At 41.3% G+C, this 21,195-nt stretch overlaps 1 protein-coding gene across 1 annotated transcript in view; it reads right to left on the bottom strand.

Moving 5' to 3' along the window:
* Positions 1–20,793, bottom strand: part of nhsl2 (NHS-like 2) — a 159,116-nt gene extending 138,323 nt beyond the window's left edge. The window contains exon 1 of the mRNA XM_021322764.2: positions 20,456–20,793. Within this exon, the coding sequence (XP_021178439.2) occupies positions 20,456–20,738 (283 nt within the window). The 5' untranslated portion in view covers positions 20,739–20,793. The remainder of the gene's footprint in view (positions 1–20,455) is intronic.
* Positions 20,794–21,195: the final 402 nt, after the last annotated feature.

The raw sequence follows: 21,195 nt of genomic DNA, 5'->3' as shown, positions 1-21,195 counted from the left end.
AATATTGTGTGCGTCTGAAGTCCTTGATCGGTATGACATAAGTTTGAGACTATATCACTGTGGAAACAGAGATCTGAACTGAGCTCCCCCGGCTTCTCTCTGGACCTTTTTGGTTCCGTGGACCCACAAGCCTCTTCTTCTTTGCTGCTCCTTCTCTCTTAACTTGCAAGGCTAGTGGCAGCACTTTGCTGCCGTCAACAAACAAATTACTTGTTCCGCCAACCCAGCCAGCGCAGCGTTGCACAAACGCACTGGACCCAGCAGCAAACACAGTGCAAAACGCATCTGAAAGGGCCATTAAGCATGACCTTCATGGCTCCTCTAAACCAGAGTCGTCAAACTCCTCGAGGGTCGGTGTCCTGCAACTTTATGCGTCTCTACTTTAACACACCTGAATCAAATATTCAGGCGGTAATTCAGCCATTTGATTCAGGTGTGTTGGACCAGGGACTCACCTAAAAGCTACAGGACACCGGCCCTCGAGGACCGGAGTTTGACACCCCTGTTCTAATCCAATGACTGCTGGAGATTGGCAACCAGTGGCAGTTCTAGACCAAATTTACCAGGGGGGGCAAGGTGGGGCCGGTGTTTTTTCACAGGGGCACAGAACAAAAAAATTTAAAAACAATAAAATGGCAATATTTTACTGTGTAATAATATTGTGGCTCTGGAACTGCAGGTTTCAGACCCCTGATCTAGCAGTTGAAAACTTTGCCTCATGCTCAATACGGCTAAAGCTAAACATGAAACATCTTAAGTTTTAAATTCTTTTTAGAGTAAAGCTGTATAGGTAACAAATAATATTCGTCAAAGTGACCAGTCAGTTATGGTTTCTTTGCCATTGCAAATAATTATGAGAAGTTTATTCAACATCATGCTATTAGTACAGAGGCCATAACAGGGGCCAGGGCCATTTCTACAGGGGCATGGGCCCCTGTTGGCCCCTGTCTAGAACCGCCTCTGTTGGCAACATTCCCTCATTTTGCTACAAGGGTATTTTTGTGTCCAAGACCAGGACACTACGGCTGAACACAAAATGAAGGGAATCAGAAAAGAATCAGAAAAGCTTGTCTTTGCATGTATGATCTACTGTATATTTATTTCCGCTATCATGTAGACAAAGAAAATTGACAGTATTGGGTATCATTCTCAAAAATAAAGTTCTTAAATGATAAATCTTCACATCTGAAAAGACAAACCTCATAACAGATTAAAACAACTAGTCCAGCAACACTAGAAAACAGTCGGTTTTCAGCTCTGCGCCAGTACAAAGCCGGCTGGAGTCCGCAGAGCAGCGAAACGAGTAAATAAGCTGAGCTGAGAGTGTGAAATGGCAGAGTGCCTGTTTCACACAGGGCGACAGTAAACACAAAAGGCAGATAGAGGGCATGCATCAACAGCACAGGAAAATAAAGCCATAAAGAGAGAAACACATGTGGCATCAGTAACCATAGAGGGCCTGTTTTATATCAGACCGAACTCATTAAAGGCAATAATAGAGCATAAAGTTGAATAATAAATTATAGCTTGGAAAAGTATCCAAATCAAGTAACTACAAAAACCTCTCTGTGCTCATGCTCCTATCAGGCAAGCAGGAAGACTTGATCTTGATTAGTGAACTGCATTCTGACACCCGTTCAGGTGGATGCTTATGTACATAAAAACATGCACACAGACTCATTCGACTGTAAGTTTCAAACAATGAGGCGTTGACTTAGGTCCTTTTGTAATAGTGACAAGTGATTGCCAAACCATGGATCAACGTATTCATTTGAGAACCCTTTGGGGCAATATTATTGCTTTGTTGGATGTGCCAATAGAGATGGTAAAGCACAGAGCTTCACAAATCACGCTGTGTTTCAGCTTTAAAAAAAAACAAAACTGTCTTTCTAATTTCAGCAGACTATATATACATATACAGACTAAATATATTGTTGTAACCTTGTATTGCTAGCTAGATGTGATGTTCCCAGCTCCGGACTCCAACTTCCAAGACAAATTGAACACACTGTAATCCTTGCTAGTAGCATGTAAACAGGAAGTTAAAATTCGCTTTTAGCCCTGTTGTTTATTTTGCTGCACATTAAACCATGTTATAAAGGTACTCTCCTTAAAAACAAATAAAATGTATTAAAAAATAAAGGTTCTGCCCATTTTTTTATTTTTTAGTTACTACAAGGGGAGACACATTGATTTGGCTCTCATTGTTGTTGTTTTTTTATTATAATGATGATGAATTATGTTAAAAATTGTTTGTAAATAGGCCGAAGCATACGCAGAAATGTTAAGTGTCTGATTTCTAACAGTTATACGGGACATGTGAGAAATATGTCTAAATTAAAATTAGCTATACTCGCATTCTGCTGTCTTCATCGATCTGCATCAAAAAGGAGCAAAGGGACATTTTTGAAATGTGCGTCAACCACAGATGTTCCAGCTGTCGCACTCCTTTTACAACTATCCCGGTTTCAAGAAACAAAGCAGTGAAATGATGATTTGAAGACATTTTTCATAATATACTTGTTCTGTGCTATCACAGAATGAGGTTATCCGGCTCCAATAAATCTCATCCACCAGTAGGTGTTATTTTAGTTTGACTGGAGGCAATCATTTGTCACTGTCGGGTTTCAACACTCCCAACTGAGGATCAGAACCACAGTCAGTATAAAACCCACAGTATACTGAGCTAGATATAAAGCATATTTAATGTTTCTCCATAATTTATCAAAATGTCTTACTACTGAGAGAACTTATCAGCAAACCTTTGCCTAAGCACACCTGTAGAAAAGGCAAGTAAGGAGGAATGAATGGCAATGCTTGGATAGGAAAACTAACCAGGAGTTTTTCAAACGTGAGCAACACAGAGAAAGTGGGAAGTTCAAAAAGATAAGTGCGCAACAGAAGTCGATGTACACATGCCAGGAACCGATTTTAGTCCTTACAAAACAGAAATTCTCTAATGACAGACAAAAATCAAAGATGACTCATCTCTGCGCACAAAAGCACCATCAGCTAAAATGGAAAGAGATTTAGAAAAATGGGGAGGCCTCAACAGAGGGCCTTACGGCTCCACGTGGTGTTTGCAAACAAACAGACACGCTATTATTCGCAGCGTGGTCAAACTGCAGATTGTTGTGTCCGCCGGATAGAAGGACACACAGGCAGACGTGCACACGCATACTGAGCTCGTCAGGGAGCTCCGGCCATGTGTTCAGTGTCAGGACTGTGTGTTCTGCAGCTTTCCTCTGTCTACAGCTCAGCCTCCTCTCCACAACACGGTGCCAGTAAATAGTTCAGTGACAGCACTGGACAAAAGAAGGCCTTTTCTCTGCTCTCCGCTTCACATCAGTGCCCACACTGGACGACGGTACAACCACAAGTCTTCCACCAGGAAATCTGAATACCTTTATTTTGAAAGCTTGAATTCAGCTGGGGGAGGCCCCCCTCGATGAGCAGGTACTGATAGGTTTCTGAACATTTATGATTTAAGCTGTAACTCTAAACCATGTCACGATGCAAAGGTAGTTTTAATTGTTTTAATGAAGGACTTCTACTTTTAGCATTTTCACAATTTCTTTTGTTTTTGTACGTCTGGTCTGCAATAATCGGTGTTCCAACATTCAGGGATTATTCAGGGCTAGGATATGGGTTGCTGTGCTCTCCGACGTTTCCTGTTTGCTGTGCTGTTTTTGCACAAGCTGCCGTTGCATTATTTTGCAATAAAACTGAGTCCGGTCTGAATAAAAGCTGGTCTGCACAGCTATAGAAACACATTTAAAGCGATTCACCAAAACTGCAACAAATATGGTATAAAAATCAAGGCGAATTTGAAATCCATTGATTTATTCGTGTAATCTGTTCATCCTTTGCTACCAGCAAAAGTTATGAAATAGTGACACCAATACCTAAATGAAACATATTGTAAGCCTTTCGATGCAGGCCTGACCCATCAGATCCAGGTGAAAAGCAAGCAGAACGCTTAAACTCAAACAAAAGGACTAACAAGTTATCTCTTCTGACATCTAGTGGCACTATCAGCAAACTGCACTCAAATTGACATTTGTAAAGAATGATAAAAACACCTGGTTTGGGCCTGTTGTGTTCAAATTGCGCTAGAAAATACACTTTACTGCCTCGCTACAGTAAAATGTGTTTTATTTCTTCTCCGCTCCTCTGTGCGAGTGAAATCCTCTCCAGCAGACGTGTTTTTTTTTTTTTTTTTCTGTCGGACACCTGGAAGTGATTGCCTTCAGCATTACAGCACGCCTTGGCTGATGTATCAGTGTCGACAGCCAGCCCTTTGTGCTCTGACAGAGAAGCCGTCCAGAAAAACTCACCAATGTAACCATTATATGTCGCACACATGCATCGCATGAGGCGTCTGTTCAGCCAGCCATGCTCACAACAACTATCATTCACTGCTGAGAACCACTATAATTGTTGGCTTATAGCATTGTTTATGTTTATTTTTATTTTCCTTAACTTGCAGATAGACGAGGTGCAGAATTACAAAGTACTAAAAGTTTCTACATTTGGGGGTTTATTTCTTTTCTTTTTTTCTGTCACCTTGAGTGTTTGGACTTATGGCTGACTTGCAGAAGACGGATCTGTCAGGGAACCCAGTGGAGTCAAGCTTCCATATAAAACAGAGGACATGACATTTGACATCTTAAACTGCCCCAAGTGGTCATTTAACAAACTTCAACCTTTACTATCCTGCATCCCATAATAATCCTCAGCAAACAGAATGTGCCATGCAAAGACAGACCTTCTCTTGTTTGACTTTGTCTACAGGATGGTGCGACCAGTCACTCAGTCGTTTATTGTGTGCACCGTTTTTTACGGTCACAGCTGAGATGAAAACATTCTTTCATAATATAGACTATATTTCCACAACATCAATATAAGTTTAAGTTAACTAACTCTGTCAGTACCTGCCACATTTATTAACACCTTTTGGCAAACGTGTAAAAAATAATTAACTGCCTTAATTGCCACAGCATGAGCTTGCACTGAAGATCGTAGAAATACCAAGCCATTAACTTAAGTACATTTATTGCTTGGGAGGGACAAATATCACATTAACAAATTATTGCTTTTAATTAAATCCCCAGTTCCACAAATACTGGTTCCCCTGCTGGAAGCGTAACACTTACACTTCCATAACATCACACAAGGCTGGAGCATACAGAGAGAGGAATTTCTGAGCATTCCTCTCTACATTTATACTATCCAGACTCCTGGGTCTTCTCATATGCTCTCTTCTCTTGAGCTCCTCCCACAGCTTTATGGGATTTAGGTCTGGGGACTGAGATGGCCACTGAAGGAGATGGATTCTATGTCTGGTGAACCATTTTTGTGGTGAATTGGCCATGTGTTGTTGATCATTATTGAAAGATGACAACCTGCTTTCTATCTAATGTGTGCTTGTATGTTAAAGACTTCATGATGTCATGCACTCAGACAAGGTTCCCATGGGCCTTTGGGGAAGATTCGCAGGTTTGCAGGTCTTCCACTGTCCTTAACGAGGCCCTCGTGTTCACCGTTTGTTTCAAAGCAGAGGCACCTGGAGTGTTTGCAGCCAAAAAGATCAATCCAAGTCTCGTCTGAGTTCCAGTTTAAGGTCCAGCCCAGTTAAGCAACATCAACGAGTTTATATCTGTAATAGTGGGAGAAATAAAAAGCTTATTTCTTCCTGTTATATCTCCCAAACAACCAGTTGCCATGTAAACAGCCTCTAGTGGTTGTTGTGAAGATTAGATAAGTGAAATAAGTTGTGCTTTTACTGCACAAACAGAAAGTTATCTATCACTAATTATCAGTTCCTAGAAAGCAAAATACAAATTTAACTAAATATTCAGTCTTATTTCTCTGAGTGGGATTTTTTTGGGTACTAACATTCATGTCACCTGGCTGTGATTTCCAACTGAAAACATTTTTCATGCCTGGCACATACCATGCTGCGCTCTCTGAAGGAAATGTTGAACAACGTGATCCGACATCACTTGTGCAGATTTGCTGGTAACAGGTCACCACCAATGAGGCTTGTGCAGATTGTCATGTGACTGATGTTACCAAAGTAAGGAAAGTTGCTAATGCTCCTTTCTATATGCTGCTGCCATCATGCAGTCTACATGATGACGCATGTCCTCAGGACTAACAGGAGATCTTCAACAGGACAGTGGAAAACCAACCCTCATGGGCAAAAGCCTGCTGTTTCCACACAGAATTTCCACAAAGGGTTAGTAACTCCTGTGGCGTTTGTTATTTTTCATAGTGAGGAGAGAGAGGTATGCGGGGATCTATAAAATTTTCTCAGCTGCAGAACCTTTTCTTAACTACCAGTCACTGTAATTTTATTATATATCAAACTTTGTCAGTTTTTTGCACATCAGCCATCTTGAAGGAACATAGTTCTACAGCGTGAGGCATGTTTCCATAGCCTGGGTGCCATTCCGAACTTAGTCCCGCCCACAACGTTTTAGGTCGGGAAGTTCGGTCTGCCATTGCTCAATAGTAGCGCGGGTATGCTCGCCCAATATCTGGCGGGCCAATCAAATTGTCAGGGCGGGCTTTATACGATGATGGACAGATGATCAACAGTAACGTAATCAACCACGTCACCAAAGCGCGCTTGGGTTGAATTTGTTTACAACAACGACGGCTGCCGCTGGAGAGTTGAGGTGTGTAGATTCTGCTATTAGGTCTGTTCTAGAAGATATCGACAGCAAATGAATTTTAAAAGAGGAACAGAGAAACGCGATCAAGGCATTTGTTGAAAAGAAAGATGTTTTGGCGTCCTTCCTACGGGATTCTGCAAAAGTTTAATTTATCAGTTGGCTCCGTTGGTCGCTAAGAAGATGGGACACAATGAAAACTTGTTTGTATGTGCATTCGCCTTTATTGTTTTTCTGAAAAATGAGGTTCGTGTGTTGAAGGACTCCTTGTATCCTTACATTCTTTTTGCAACACCGGCAAAAATCGTTCACGCTCATCTTCTTATGCTAGGCTAACAGTTGAGTTCTGTTGACAACAACTATGCGACGCTGAACATACGTCACACACTCTGTTGATCTTATTGGTTGTAGGTCTATCCAATTGAGTTTGAAACATGCCCCATAATCACAGCTCTATTGAGCAGTATCAGACTCAAATTCTGACTAGAATTGAGTATGACTACTTCAGGCTAATGTTTCCAGCCCCTGGTGTCTTGACTTTACCTTTGGTGCCTAGAAGCTCATTTAGCTGCTAAATGCTTGGACTGCATGTAATGCCAGTAAGGGGTGCCAACGAAACACAAATCGAGGCGCGCCGACCTGTCGTTTTACGCTGATTTTAGACCTCCGGGTGTTGTAAAGCTTTGAACTGTCCATAACGTTTTTAGTCAAGCACAATTTGTCTTTAAGAACTCCAACGAGCTTTCCCGTAGTGAGCGGTCATTAATCTTTCATATGAGGAGCAGAGCTGAAGTCACGCTGTGTGTGAGAGAATAATCACAGCTGCCCAGGACTGTTGAACACGAACACAGATACAGCTTGTGTGGATTTATTCTCCCTAGGAGTTACATCTTGTAAGCTTTGATTATTATCTTAGGTTTTGCAAAAGTTTGAAGTTTAACCACAATGAAATTGCGGTAAATGATGTCTTCTGATGGCCCACAGTAATCTCCATTGAAGCGCTGCATTTGCCTGTCTTTTGCAGTTGGGATTGGTGCTTTATTTCAAATAGACTCCGCCAACACATTTTCACACACTCTCGAGTGACAGATTGTGGCTTTTAAATTACACCCACTATAAAACAGCCATAAATTAGTGCTGTTTTGGTCAGTTTTAACGGTTTTAATGGCATTCAGGACCCGACTGTTGCGATGGGCGGAGTTACGTCTCCAGATCGCAGCTGCACTCCTGCAGGAGGAGCGCCGGCTCAGCGTCAGGGTGACCTAATCTCTATTACCAGCCCAATAAGGTGGAAATGCACACAAAAACAGACTAAAAGATAGAGACTAAGCGGGTTTTCTTCTCTTTGACCTTCTGACCTGAAACCACGACATGCTTTCGTTTTGCAGAGAACAACAGAGCTTTGTCTCACATGTGTAAACACGCACATACAGACAGGAATCTGTCATCATTCACCAGTTTCAGCTCAAAGAAAACTCTTTCTAGAGCCTCATTTTTATCTAGGTTAGAATTTACTAATGAAAACACGCAAAAGAGTGCAGGTAAACATACAAATGATGTTTTTATGCTGTTTTTGTATATGACATAAAAGATGAGGGTTTTTCTAACAGCAGTGACTTACGTCCGACATGTTGCAATCTTTTTATGTTCTTCCGCATCTTTTTTAGCCTGTATAGATGCTAATTTGTTTACAAGTAAGAACCTTACTTGAATATTGAGAAAAATTAGGGCCACTTGTAACAAGAGAATAATTTGATGTTTTGGTTTTAAATATTCAGCCAATTAAATGCAACCTGGCAAACTGAAGCGACCTACCAGAGCACAGTTACCTCTTTTCGCCCTAAAGGAAACACATACATATATGGATTCATCTCAGTACAATAAAATATCGTTTAAAAGTTAATTTGTTTATGTAACTTGTTAAATTAAGTAATAAATTGTAAGAATTTTTTTTTTGTTCATTTTAACTAGTATGGCTATCAGCTAATGAAACCCTAAAATGTAGTTTCTGAAGCAAAGCTGAATAAGACAATAAAAAAGGAATTTCAGGACCGAAATGTTTTGTTTTAGACAGTCATGGCGATTGTCCCGCAGACTGTCAAAAACAGGTTACTGCCATTGAAGCTGGCTATTAAAAGAGTGCTGGATCCAAGAACATCAATGGAAAGTTGAGTGGAAGGAAAAAGTATGCTAGAAAAAGGCACAGAAACAACTGGCAACCTTACAAAATCTATGGGGAGGAGGTCTGGTGCCTATCCTGGATGAGGGGCAGGGCACACACATCGTGGACAGGTCGCTCGTCTATCACAGAACAACACAGAAACACACACGACTAACAACCCTGCACACACACTCATACCTAAGGGCCATTTAGAGATGTCAATTAACATAATAGTGGCACGGAGGCTAGGTGTTGTCCTGTAACCCATGGGTTGCCGGTTTGAACCCCTGCTCCAACTGTCTCAGGCATTATATCCTTGGGCAAGACACTTGATCCGTCATGCCAGCTGTTGGTGTTCAGAGGGCCCAGTGGCAATCTGGCTTCTGTCAGTCTGGCCCAGGGCAGCTGTGGCTACAATGTAGCTCACCACCGTCAGGGTGTGAATGTGTGAATGTGAGTAAATGACTGAATGTAGTGTGAAGCAATTTGGGTTCCTCTGGAATTTATAAAACTCTAAGCAAGCCCAGTCTCTTCTAACTGTCTGTTTTTGGACAGTGGGAGGAACAGCGCTACTAAATGCGCCGCTCAAAAAGGCCTTCTATTAAAGTTTTTTGAGAAGCAGAATTTTTATTTTTTATCAGGTGAAAGCCACTCTGAGATGCACTTGTACAGAATCAAACAAGCCATTTAATAACAACTTACTTAATTACAGCTACATAAGGAGTGTTAAACGGATTTCCTCAATTTACCACATGTCTGTGGACCAAAACATTAAGAACGCATGTGTAATCTAAAAACCGGGAATCTGCATGGAAATAAAACAAACTTGCTGTAATAATGAATAGTTCCAACTTCATTTTGGCAAAATCTGCTGCTCAAATTCTCTTCTTGTTTTTGGTAGCTACAAATTTTAAACTTTAAAAAACAAGTGAGGATATGGAATTAAAAGCCTTTCTCCCTGCTCTGTGATGGAGGGAACTTGCTTCATAGCCTCTGAATCATCAACTGTAGGAAGAGAGCGATAGTGGGGGAGGAAGAGGAGAAGCGAACATTTTGACACTGAAAAAATATTAAGGTAAATGGCCTTTATCCATGATATTAAAATAATGGTGTGGGATTATAAAACCTGAGCCTAAGAGTTGAGAAGTCAAAAGATAAAGAAAAATAAAGTCAAAAACAGTTTAATTTCCGCTTTTTTAATTGTTCTTCTTTTTCTATTTCCGAGTTGAAGAAAGGAAACTTGAATGGTTAGGTTGACGTACCTGTGAGAACGAAGGAGAGGAGGAGAAAGAAGGATTCTCTCTTGTTGCCTCAACAAGCACTTTAGATCCAAGATTTACACAACAATTAGGCAGCAAAACAATAGCTAGCTTACATACAAACTAGATGTAAGCCCTTCCTAAATAAATATAGGCCTAGAAGTAGTGCTTGTCGGTTTAATAAAGAAGGTTTCAAACTTTCTTTTTTTCTTTTTAGAGCAGAGGGATATTCTGTTCTGTTAAGAATTCAGGGAAAATTAAAAAAAAAAACATAATGCTGTGCTTTGTATAATATGAAATATTATAAATTTAATATATCATCTGAAATATTATTAATATTTTAACCGCTTTTTTTAAAGGGATATTTCAGATTTTTGTTTTGGAATTGGGTTCTGACAAAACATTATGTCTAATAAATCTTAACAGCAGGAATTGAGTCCCTTAGCTTAAAATCTAATGGCAAATTAGAGTGGCTCAAGCAATAAACTCAGCAATGTTGTATTAAACAGCTCAAATCTCAGAGGTTTACTCTAGTACCAGTTTATAAACCTCGAAACTCCCGTCACATTTGCTTTAGTGGATTATTTACATGGACGTTTGTGCTGTTGTGGGTATATGTGTGTTTTAATAACAAAGACCATGTTGGTTTATAATCCATAACAATTACTTTTCTGTTCGAAACGTACTGCAAAACCGGCCTCAGTATCTACGAGATGGAAAAGTAAGCCAGTTATATATAATAAGTTATTAAATATTTTTCAAATGGATAGATTGCTTCTTTGTTAAGATATGTGAAATGAGTTCCCTTACGTAGTAGCCTGCCAAACAATACAGACCATCGATACATTTTTACGGTTATCTAAAAGGCCTTAAATGCACTTCACACAGCTTTACATTTCAAACAGACAGTTGCTCTGACCAGAAACGCTTCAAATGCTCCATTCTCAGGACACGTTTCACACAGGAAGATCATTGGTGGCGCACCACCTCCTATTTTCATACGTACGTTTTACATTGTAAAGGCTTACTGACATCAATGCAAATCACCCACCAATACAAACATGACGAGGGATGGAAGTTTGAAAAAAAATAGTGATCCCATTAACCACTGGGATATTTTTGAGATTTAAGTTATTTCTAGATAGTAGCAGTCTGTTTCGGTCTTAGCCCCCCTCTGCCTAGTGGTTAGCTTGGGCCTCTGTGAACATCGTATCTGGATTTATACTAAATGAAGCCCCCAGGAAAACCCGTTTACTATAGGTGAGATATTAGCTCTGTATAACCTTTCAGCAGAAGCTCCGTTCTAAAATCTCAAACTATCCCATACGGGTCAGCCAGTCCTTGTCTTTATTTAATCCAGAAAGATCATTTTAAAGTAGGATTTAAGTAGCCCATATGTCCTCTTGTTGAAAGTCAGGGTTAGTTAGCCCATCTGATCAACCCTGACAACTTTCAAACACATTTGGACATCAATAGACATCTCTACTTCTTGAGCATCTTGAAATTTACAACAGATGTTCATAGTTGTGAACAACAAACGATGACAGTGCAATAATTAATGGCTGCTATGATAACGCTTGATTAAATGTTTAGAAAATATTGTTTGTATATGGCGTGTATCCCAATAGCCTTTAGAACTACAACCAATCTCTGTTTCATCGAACTGAAAGGAGGGATCGGATAAACGCAGAGACAAATTTCCCTTCTGTGGGACTACAAAGGCAAATATTTATTTATTTAGCAGAAACCCTCTTTAAAAAATGTAAATTACCCCTTTAATATTTTTTGTTTGAATAAGAGACACAATATAAGAATTATAGTTGGAAACAGCAGCGAAAAGAAGCCTTTCTGCTTTCTTCAACATGCTTGTAACACTTTGTCCTGTTATGGGGAACAGCGGCCGACACAATGTGGCAGGAAATAAGTCCAGTGTGAGAACGTTTCAAAGGAGGTGTTCTAGAGGACAAAGTCCTCAAGTTCAGGCCCGTCTTGAGTGACAACTTCCAGTGGAAAGTATCCACACATGCACACACTCCCGCCTGATATCATCCTTTCCTAAATAATGATCAACATCCTCTCTGTATCAGTGTGACTCCTTCCTCCTTTCCTCGAGCAGAGCAGAGGAACCCGGCCTCCATCCCTCCGGCGATCCTCGGCGATCTGACTCTTGAACAAACTCTGATCTGGGTGGGGGGGAGTGGGGGAAAAATCCCCTCATCTGGGGCTGGAACATGTGTTTCAGTGCACATTTCCCCGTCTTTTGGCAGGTGGACGAGGGGAATGTCGGTGCATGTTACTCGCGGAACGGCCCACGTGCGAGTTATTCTTCTGCACATGGACGGAGGGGGAAATGTAAGCTGTTTTCCAGCTGATGCATTTGAAATCCCTCAAGTATCTGAGACTAACCAAACAGAAAAGCAGGTGGCAGTTACAGGGATTAGTTTAGCTTTTTGGGACCGTTTAAGTGGACCAACCAGCCTCGGCGTCCACATACCGAGCATGAAACATCAGTCCTGTTTCACCTCTTGCCCCTTCCGCACCCTGCGTTTAACACACTGGCACTGAGGGAGTAGCAGTGATCCAATAGTTTTAGTAAATAAAAATTATATGGAGATTTGCAGGTGCCAAGCTCAAACCAAAATTAACAACTTCTTAAATGTAAGTATTTTCTCTCTAAGAGTGCACCAGATTCCCAAAGCAGATTGCAGTAAATACGCGCAGAAGCAGCACGACCATCAAATTCAGCAGGAAGGGGAAATTTGAATCTCTTCTTGCATCAGGTCGCAGTTGTCCTATCTTCAGCCAGAAACACATTGGGAGCAAACGTGATAGAGAAAGAGAAACATATCTTACCTTCATTTATAATATTAGAACTATTATTTAATTAACAGGGTACTGCTCTTCTGTTTGGACCGCACAAGGCATTCCTTAAATCTTTAAGAACATCCGACTGGAGAGGTCAATGGTGTAATTAAATCATTAGCTACGTTTACATGGGCAAAAGTGATCAGAATAAAAATGTGTCATGTAAACAAGCCAGTCGGAATATTATGATCAGATTAAGCTGGGTGGTTTATGCCGATTGATAATACGATTAATGTGCATGTAAACACTTTTCAGGCTCAGGTTATTCCAGATGTGGCAAACTGACCCGAGTGTGCATGTGCAAAACTGTCGGGGCTGCCGATAAACCATTCTGTTTGAAAAAATAAAAGAGCTCAAAATTGTTGCTTACTCAGTAAATTTAAACCGTAATTAGAACATTGTGCAAATCCAGCCTGGGCATTTGGAAGACAAACATACCCGTAAAATACTGCCTTGTTTACTATCTTTTGTTGTTTAGCAAAGATGGAAGTACTTCTTCTTCTGTGTTTTTTTAAGGGAATTTGATAACTACGCATGTCAGATTGGTTCTATTCTGAATAAATCCAGGTGCATATGTACGCATATTATGATGGGATTAATTGATTGTGTGCCCATATAAATGGTACAATATGATTATTTAATCCAAATACATTTTAGTCCGATCCTGAAATCTTGTGCATGAAAACATAGCTATTGAGTGACAGATATTCGTCTTGCACTGTGGTATTTATTTGTTAAAAGAAATTATTTGCAAAAATATCAAATACAGCTCCTTGGAAGAGCATGGATTTTGTGTTCTGTGACATTCATACCCTGCCATTTACTAAAATCATCAGGCCGGCATGTTTTACCTTTTTCTGCTCCTGCATAAAGATTACCAGCAGCTTTCAGCAGACTGCCTGAGACTGAAACAGCTCTAGTATTTACAAAATCAGAAGCTATTTTCTCTTTGCGTAGTTGACATAAATATGCATAAATATGGGTGGAGAATCTACTGAATAAACACCTAATACCGCCTTTAAATGTGACCAAACTTTGTCACAGCACGAAGACGATTTGCTCCGCAGAGTTTTATAGGAGCAGGTTTGACAGTCAGACAGATGCACAAACTCTGGGTTACGTTAAATTTTTAATGACACTAAAATTTCAACCTCGATACTGTTTTCAATGCAGTGGCAACATATTTTGAAGGCACCCAGTTCTCTCTGGTAAAGAGCAAAAAATAAGATTAATTATAATTTGTTTTAACTTTTTCAGTTAGGAAAACACGTAGGGGACAGTTCCAGCCTCATTTAGTAAAATATCTAATTTAAAATGTCACTTCCTTGTTTAGCAAAACAGTAGACAAGATAATGTCCTTTACGGAAGTGTGTACCTTTGATTCAGTCATGTAGTTATTTTATTTTAGTTATTTATGCTTAATGTGCCACTGTGTGCTTGCTTGCCAGTCGATTACCAGTTGATACAAATATAGTTGTCTACTAAGGGACAAATAAAGGATCATTCTACAGTAAAATAAATTGTGTATCAAAACAAACATGGATCCAGTGTGGAAAACACGATCAGAATGTTTGGTGGTTTGGAATTTCGCACTTGGGAAGCTCATTTTGACAGGGAGCTCAGATCGATAGAACACCCTCATTGGGCTTTCCATGTATGTAAAGCTAACATTTACACCGATGTCATTAGCTTATGTCGACCGTGAGGGTTACTACTTCACTTTAGCAGATCCAGGAGCTTTACTGACCTTTTTAGGTGGCCCTCCACCATCAGTGTCACAGTGTTAGCCTTTAGCATTAGCACAGCTAGCATGCGGCATTGTTTGAACACACCTGAGCAATAAACAGACTAAATGTTCTCACACAGTCTGTAGTGAGCAAGTTTGGTTCCCTTGGAGTTTTATCTGAGTGAAAAGAAACCGAGCGAGCCATCATGAAAAGTTACAAGTTAGCAAACTTACTCCAAACTAGAGTTAGCAAGCCTAAACAGCATGTCTGACCGCAGGCTAGCTACAGAAGCAAATAGCCCAGTTAATCTCCCAACTATTGTCAGCTTGCCGTAGATAGATGTTATGGATAAACGCAAAATAAAATCCTGAAAACCACATGTGAATTTAGCAGGTGTTTATTTTATACTTTGGGTCAACAGCCTAATTGTATCCAAATCACAGTAACAATAAAGAGATGTTACAGATAACATTACTGAAACTGTAATAATCCATCCCTTAGCAAAAAAGTAGTATACTAAATGTTTATTGTATTACATATACTTAAGTATAAGCTTAAGTTTTAGTATTAATGTACTTAATCTTAGACTTCTGTTTATATGTTTAAGTATGAGTTACGTTTACTTCACTATGCTATTGTTAAGTATATGAAATTTAGTTTATAAAAAGTAAATTTGTATTATTCTGCCTCATTTTAAACATGAAATAAGTATACTCGGAGTACACTTGAATAAACAAATCTTTGCTAAGGGATAAGCTGTATTACTTATGCAGCGGTCATAATAATAATGACTTCTGTTTTAAATAAAACATTTTGGTTTAAATTTTTTTTTATATTCTTCAACTTTGGTTTTTCATACCTTGATTCCCCCATGAGTGCTACCAAATGGAGATGGATCAACCTTTGATGACGTGTTACCATCCATGTAGGTTTTATTCCTGAGATGATAAAATCAGAAAGGAATAAAACACACACACACACACACACAAGCAAAACATTTCGCCTCGTTACGCTGATGATCTAAACATCAGTGCTTTTTTTATCTTTACTGACACAGTAGGAGGTAAAAAAAAAAAAAAAAAGAGGCAGTGAAGAAAGGACAGAGATGAGAGATGAAGGCCCACAACGCGTGTATTGATTGTTTAACTGTGTGATTCTGCCCACGTGGTAGTGATACAGAAAGAGCCCACGCAGAATTTTGGAGAAGAGTTAAGATGATGCCTCCCAACACAGAGAGGAGCACCTACACACACAGAGCTCAGCGAAGTCAACTAAAGGACAAGTTGTTGTTTTTTATTATCTTTCTTCCTCTCCTTCCTCCAGCTCAGCATCTGGTCTGTGTTTAAAGGGTGTTTCTCTTTCTGTCTTATAACACCATACGTACTCACACACAGACGTGCACGTCTGTGTGCACTTGCTGGCTGCCTCGTGTTAGCAGCCTTCTTGCTTCACTCTTCACAGCTATAATGCAAGAAGGAGAGGGAAAGCAGTGCTACGTGTGTGCAGAGCTTACAGCGACGCTGAAGATCTTTCCATTTGGGCTATGCACTCACTCGAATAGGAAGTGTTGAAAGCGCTCCCGTTTTTGCTTTGATGTAAACATTTAAAGCTGGAGTGCTGTATGGACCACTTCATATAATTAAGTAAAAGTTTAAAAAAATGTGTGCAATCATTACTGGGCAAATACACACTAAAAATAAATATTTTCTTACAAAATATTATAACATAATGTTATAACCAGACGCTGTAATGCAGTGTTTTGGGATTATATGTAATGGACCAAAACAAAGATGTATTTTAAATTGTAAATGTCAAGTAGAAGATAAATGATACATGTTTTAATCTTCTTTATTACCAATAAGAATGTGAAAACTGTGAATATTTCAATTTAGCCCCCTGAGTCAACACTTTGTAAAAACAGCCTTTGCTTAATTTTTAGCTGCAAGTCTTTTTGGATGAATATGTCCAATTAGCTTTGCACATAAGGACCCTGAAATATTTCCCCCTTTTTACACTTTTATTAATTTTTTTATTTGCAAACCAGCTCAAGCCCAGTCAAATCCAGATGGAGAACGTCTGCGAAAAGCAATGTTCAAGTTTTGCAAAACATTTACCATAAAAAGAAAATCACATACCAGCAAGTCGATGTAATTAGGCATCTAAAAGATTATGACTTACTGAACTTTAAATTGGGAGTTTGACATAAAACCATCTCTTGGGCTTACAGAGAATGGTCTGAACAGGAGAAAATCTTCAAGAGCAGAAGTTTTGTAGAAAAGCCTTGTGGATGTCGGACGAAATAATGGGCAAACTGGTGTGAGATGACAGAGGGCTACAACCAAAGTATGAGGAACATCATGTCTGAACGCAAAACACGTTGAACCTTGATGCCAATGGGCTAAAGCAGCAGAGGAAGATTTTGGGTGCCATTCCTGTCAGCTGAGAAAAGACAACTTAGGCTACAAATCACACAGCATAACTAACCTGAAGAGTAACAGATAAGAGAAAAATTGCCTGGTCCACTGATTCTGGGTTTCAGCGGCCGCTTTCCGACAGTAGGGTCATAATTTGGCGTAAACAACAAGAAAGCATGGCGGTGGTGTAATGGTATGGGTTTGTCCAGCATGATAATACATTTACTGTACTCCAGTGGCCTCCGCCGTCACCAGATGGCAATCCAACAGAGCACCTTTGGAATGTGGTGGAACGGGAGTTTCACATCAACAGATGTGACGCAGACACATTTGTAGACACTGTGTCATGCCATCATATCAGCATGGACCGAAATCTTACAGAAATGTAACCCTTAAGTCAATGATGTGAAGATTTAAAGCAATTCTGAAGGCCAAAATTGGGGCCAGCCCGTTACAGGCAAGTTGTACCTCAGGGAGTGATGGCCTAGTGGTTAGAGCACCGTGCTTGCGCTCTGAGAAGGATGCAAGTACCCGGTTCAATCCCCACAGCCGGCACTCTGGGTCCCTGAGCAAGACCCTTAACCCCCGATTGCTCCCCAGGTGCCGCACAGTGGCAGCCCACTGCTCCCCAAGGGTGCTGGGTTAAGATGCAGAAGTGAATTTCTCCATTGTGAGATCAATAAAGTTAAATTATTTATTATTATTAAATTTGGCCTGTGAGTATAGACCATCAACTAAGTGCAATTAAACAATTAAAATTACTCAGAAGGAACAAGCAGCAGCTATTTGTGCATTACTTTTGCTAACCACTGTGGGTGCTGCATTCACATTAATTACTTTGTGTCTTACAATTGTAATAATATATATCGCCAATACTACTATTAATCTTACTATTAAAGCCGTTTGCTTGTTATTGTTATTATGTCCCTGGTCCTGCTTTACTTTTTCTTTCTTCCTCTCTGTGTTTTGTCATCTTTCTCTCTTCGGTATTGTAAAGCCGGGCGTACACTGTACGAGTTTTTCAGTCGTGGTACTTATATACATCTCAAACTGTGCGACGGAACCGCGGGGTTTAAAAAGTTCACCGCTCATGATCTGTGCGGCGCGACGCTCGGACGAGACCGGACTGCTCACACTGTACGTCGTGTCCCCTCTGGGAGCGCTCGCTGTGGTGGCAGAGGCAGGCGAGCGACGGTAGGTGACAGGGACCCAGAGCAGGGGTTCGAGCCCAGCTCTGGCGAGGCCCCCAGGAGGCACTGGGCGTCAGGGGAACGGAGGGGAGAGAGAGGAGAGACGAGACGCATCGGCGGCCGCGCGGCACAGCAGGTCGCCTGGCCCGCACCCGCACCCGCCCCCCCCCAGCAAGCGGAGGAGTGCCGAAACAGGCGGCCAGCGCGTTGAGCGGACCTGACGGCTCGCCCTCCCCAACACCGGCCGGAGGTTGCTTCAGGGACGCCCGCTTCCCTCCCTCCGCTGGCGGGGACGGAGAGGAGGGGAGGGCGCCCCCTCGTAGCTCTGCTTGAACAGCAGGATGCGCTCACGAAAACCTCACGACAGCCGACTGAATTTCAAACATGTTTGATTTTCACGATCGTCCGATTCCTGAGCGGGAGGTAGTCGTGAGAAGCCAGTCCCCCCTCCTACCCCCCTTTACGATCAAGCTGAAATTCGGCCCGATTCAAAAAATGCTCACACGACTGAAGAATCGGCCCGAAAAGGGCAAAAACTCGTACAGTGTACGCCCGGCTTAATGGTCAGTCTGATTTGCTGCCTTAACCTGAAATTTCATAAAATCAACAGTGCAACATGGGAAATATCCTACTTTCCTTCATTGGAAGACCAGATCCGCCTCTGACCCTGCAGGGCAACCAGTCCCACAGTGGTGTCTTCTTGAAGGAGCCTTGTCACGTATCTTGACCATATATAGAACCCCCCCCACACACACACACACCCCACCCCCAAAAAAAGGCATACATTCATCTTCAACTAAAACAATATACACCAGATGTCCTGATGTTGTTTACTTGGTCCTTTTTGAGTCTGAAAAGAACTTTGCACCGGGCACAATCAGCAGATTTAAACATAGACATTGTTGTGCCATAGTGGCATAGTGGAGCGATTCAGAGAAGATGCCTCACTCATGTGATGCACGGAGTTCTACCAAACGGTTCACAGCGCAAACCAGATCTACTGGCATTACCTTTCACAGCTACGAATGAACATATACTTATGTTTGTATTTATTCATTACAATGTCATTATAACATCGTTATTACGGTGTATATGTCTAAGGTCCATTTCCTCTTCTTGTTTACTCTTTGCGTGCAATATTGTACTTCCAGTTACTTGGTCTTGTGGTAAAAGCACAAGACCAAGTTTACTAACAAATTGAGCAAAAACAAAGTATAAAAGACAGAAATGAAATAAAATAAGTCAGCAATAATTTAAACTGAAACCCTTTGCGTGCACAAAAGTGAGCTACTGGCGTATAAATACAAAAGTAGTACGTGACAAGGACGATCTAGGCTGCCAGGGAAGGACACGCACACACACAAAAACTGAGATTTTAAGAAAACACTGGTAGGTTTCACGAAGAACTCTACACATACCTACAACTTACAAACAAACATGCAAATTAAATCCCATTTAATTTGCATGTTTGCATCAATTGCATCTCTGAGTGACTGAGATGTTGCAAAGTATGCATGACTCCCTTTGAAACGACGCCTGGGCAATGAAGCTTTGGAGTAAACAAACAAGCAAAGGAGACATTACACCAGACCATGGAGGATGCCAGATGCGACAGATGCGACAGACAGGTGAGGTGACAAAGCGGCAAAGCACGCGCGGCTTGCCGCACTTCCACCAAGTTCACATTCCTCTCTCTCTCTGCACCCACGTGGTGCCTTCAGGAGCGTCCTGGAAACCAGCAAGTCCAACAGCCAAAGTCACGCGTAGCCTACTTGCGTAAACAAATAGCCAGTTGCAGAATTTCTCGCATGCATAACTGACCAGCAGCATTATTTTAATCTCACCCAGTTTCACACTCCACCTCTTATCAACTACACGCAAGTTTCATGCGGGATTTTAACCCCCTGCCTGTTTTTTTGTTTTAAATAGAAATTAAACAGCACCTACGACAACTTCCATCTTTAATGAGAAGATAAGGACAACTTCTACAATGAACATCATGCACAGGCGCACGACTTCAGCTTGACAACCAGACGCTCCTCTCGCAGCTGAGAGCGACACAAAGTGACTCCAGGTGCGTTTTTTTTTTCTCGGACCTCTTGCACTTTTCTTTTCTCCTCTCTCTCTCTCTCTTTCTCTCTCTTTCTTTAATTTCCTCCTACCTGTCGGCGGGGGCTTGCTGAGCAGCTCGGCGACGTGCCTCTGCAGCCGGACCACTCTGCCCTCCAGCGCGCCGGAGCGGCGGCACACGGACACCAGCTCCCCCTCCAGCTCCTCCAGGATGCTCACCGAGTGCCGGGACAGATCCGAGAGCTGCCGCAGCACCGAGCACAGGGACGAGCCGCACACATCCGCCAGCTCCCCGAAGACCTCCTCCCGCAGCCTCCCGCCGCCGTCGGGCTTGCACACATCTTTGGGGAGTATGGTGCGCTTGCAGAAAGGCATAGTTTATCCACAGACTCATACACGCACACACTTAAAGAGGGGGGTAAAAAAAAAAAAAAACTCCAATAATAGTCAAGTTATGCTCCCGTGGTCCTTATCCTTAAAACGCATGCTACGGATGGTCCTGGAGGGGAAAGTCCGCTGCTGTTGGAGAGCTTTGGAGACGGCTGTGCGTCGTGCGCACTCATTGTTTTTGGACTACGAGTCAGCTTTGCGATTTTTTTTTTTTTTTCTGTGGAGGAGAGTCTCAGCTGCTGTTGGAAAGAATGTAAGATAACAGACATCCGGTTTAAATTTCAAAATCAGTGCTTAAAAAAATGGGGCGTTAATGAATACATTAATAAAATGTATACTTTAATGAAGTTTTCTTTTTATTTGACGTAAAAAGCCTTGAAACATAAAAGGCTGAAGATGAACGTTATATTGACATGTTTTATGACATATTCAGAACTTTGTC

The sequence above is a fragment of the Fundulus heteroclitus genome, chromosome 14 (genome assembly GCF_011125445.2).
Source record: "Fundulus heteroclitus isolate FHET01 chromosome 14, MU-UCD_Fhet_4.1, whole genome shotgun sequence".
Lineage (NCBI taxonomy): Eukaryota > Metazoa > Chordata > Actinopteri > Cyprinodontiformes > Fundulidae > Fundulus > Fundulus heteroclitus.
The sequence above is the reverse complement of the archived record's forward strand: the minus strand, read 5'-3'. Positions and strand labels throughout refer to the sequence as shown.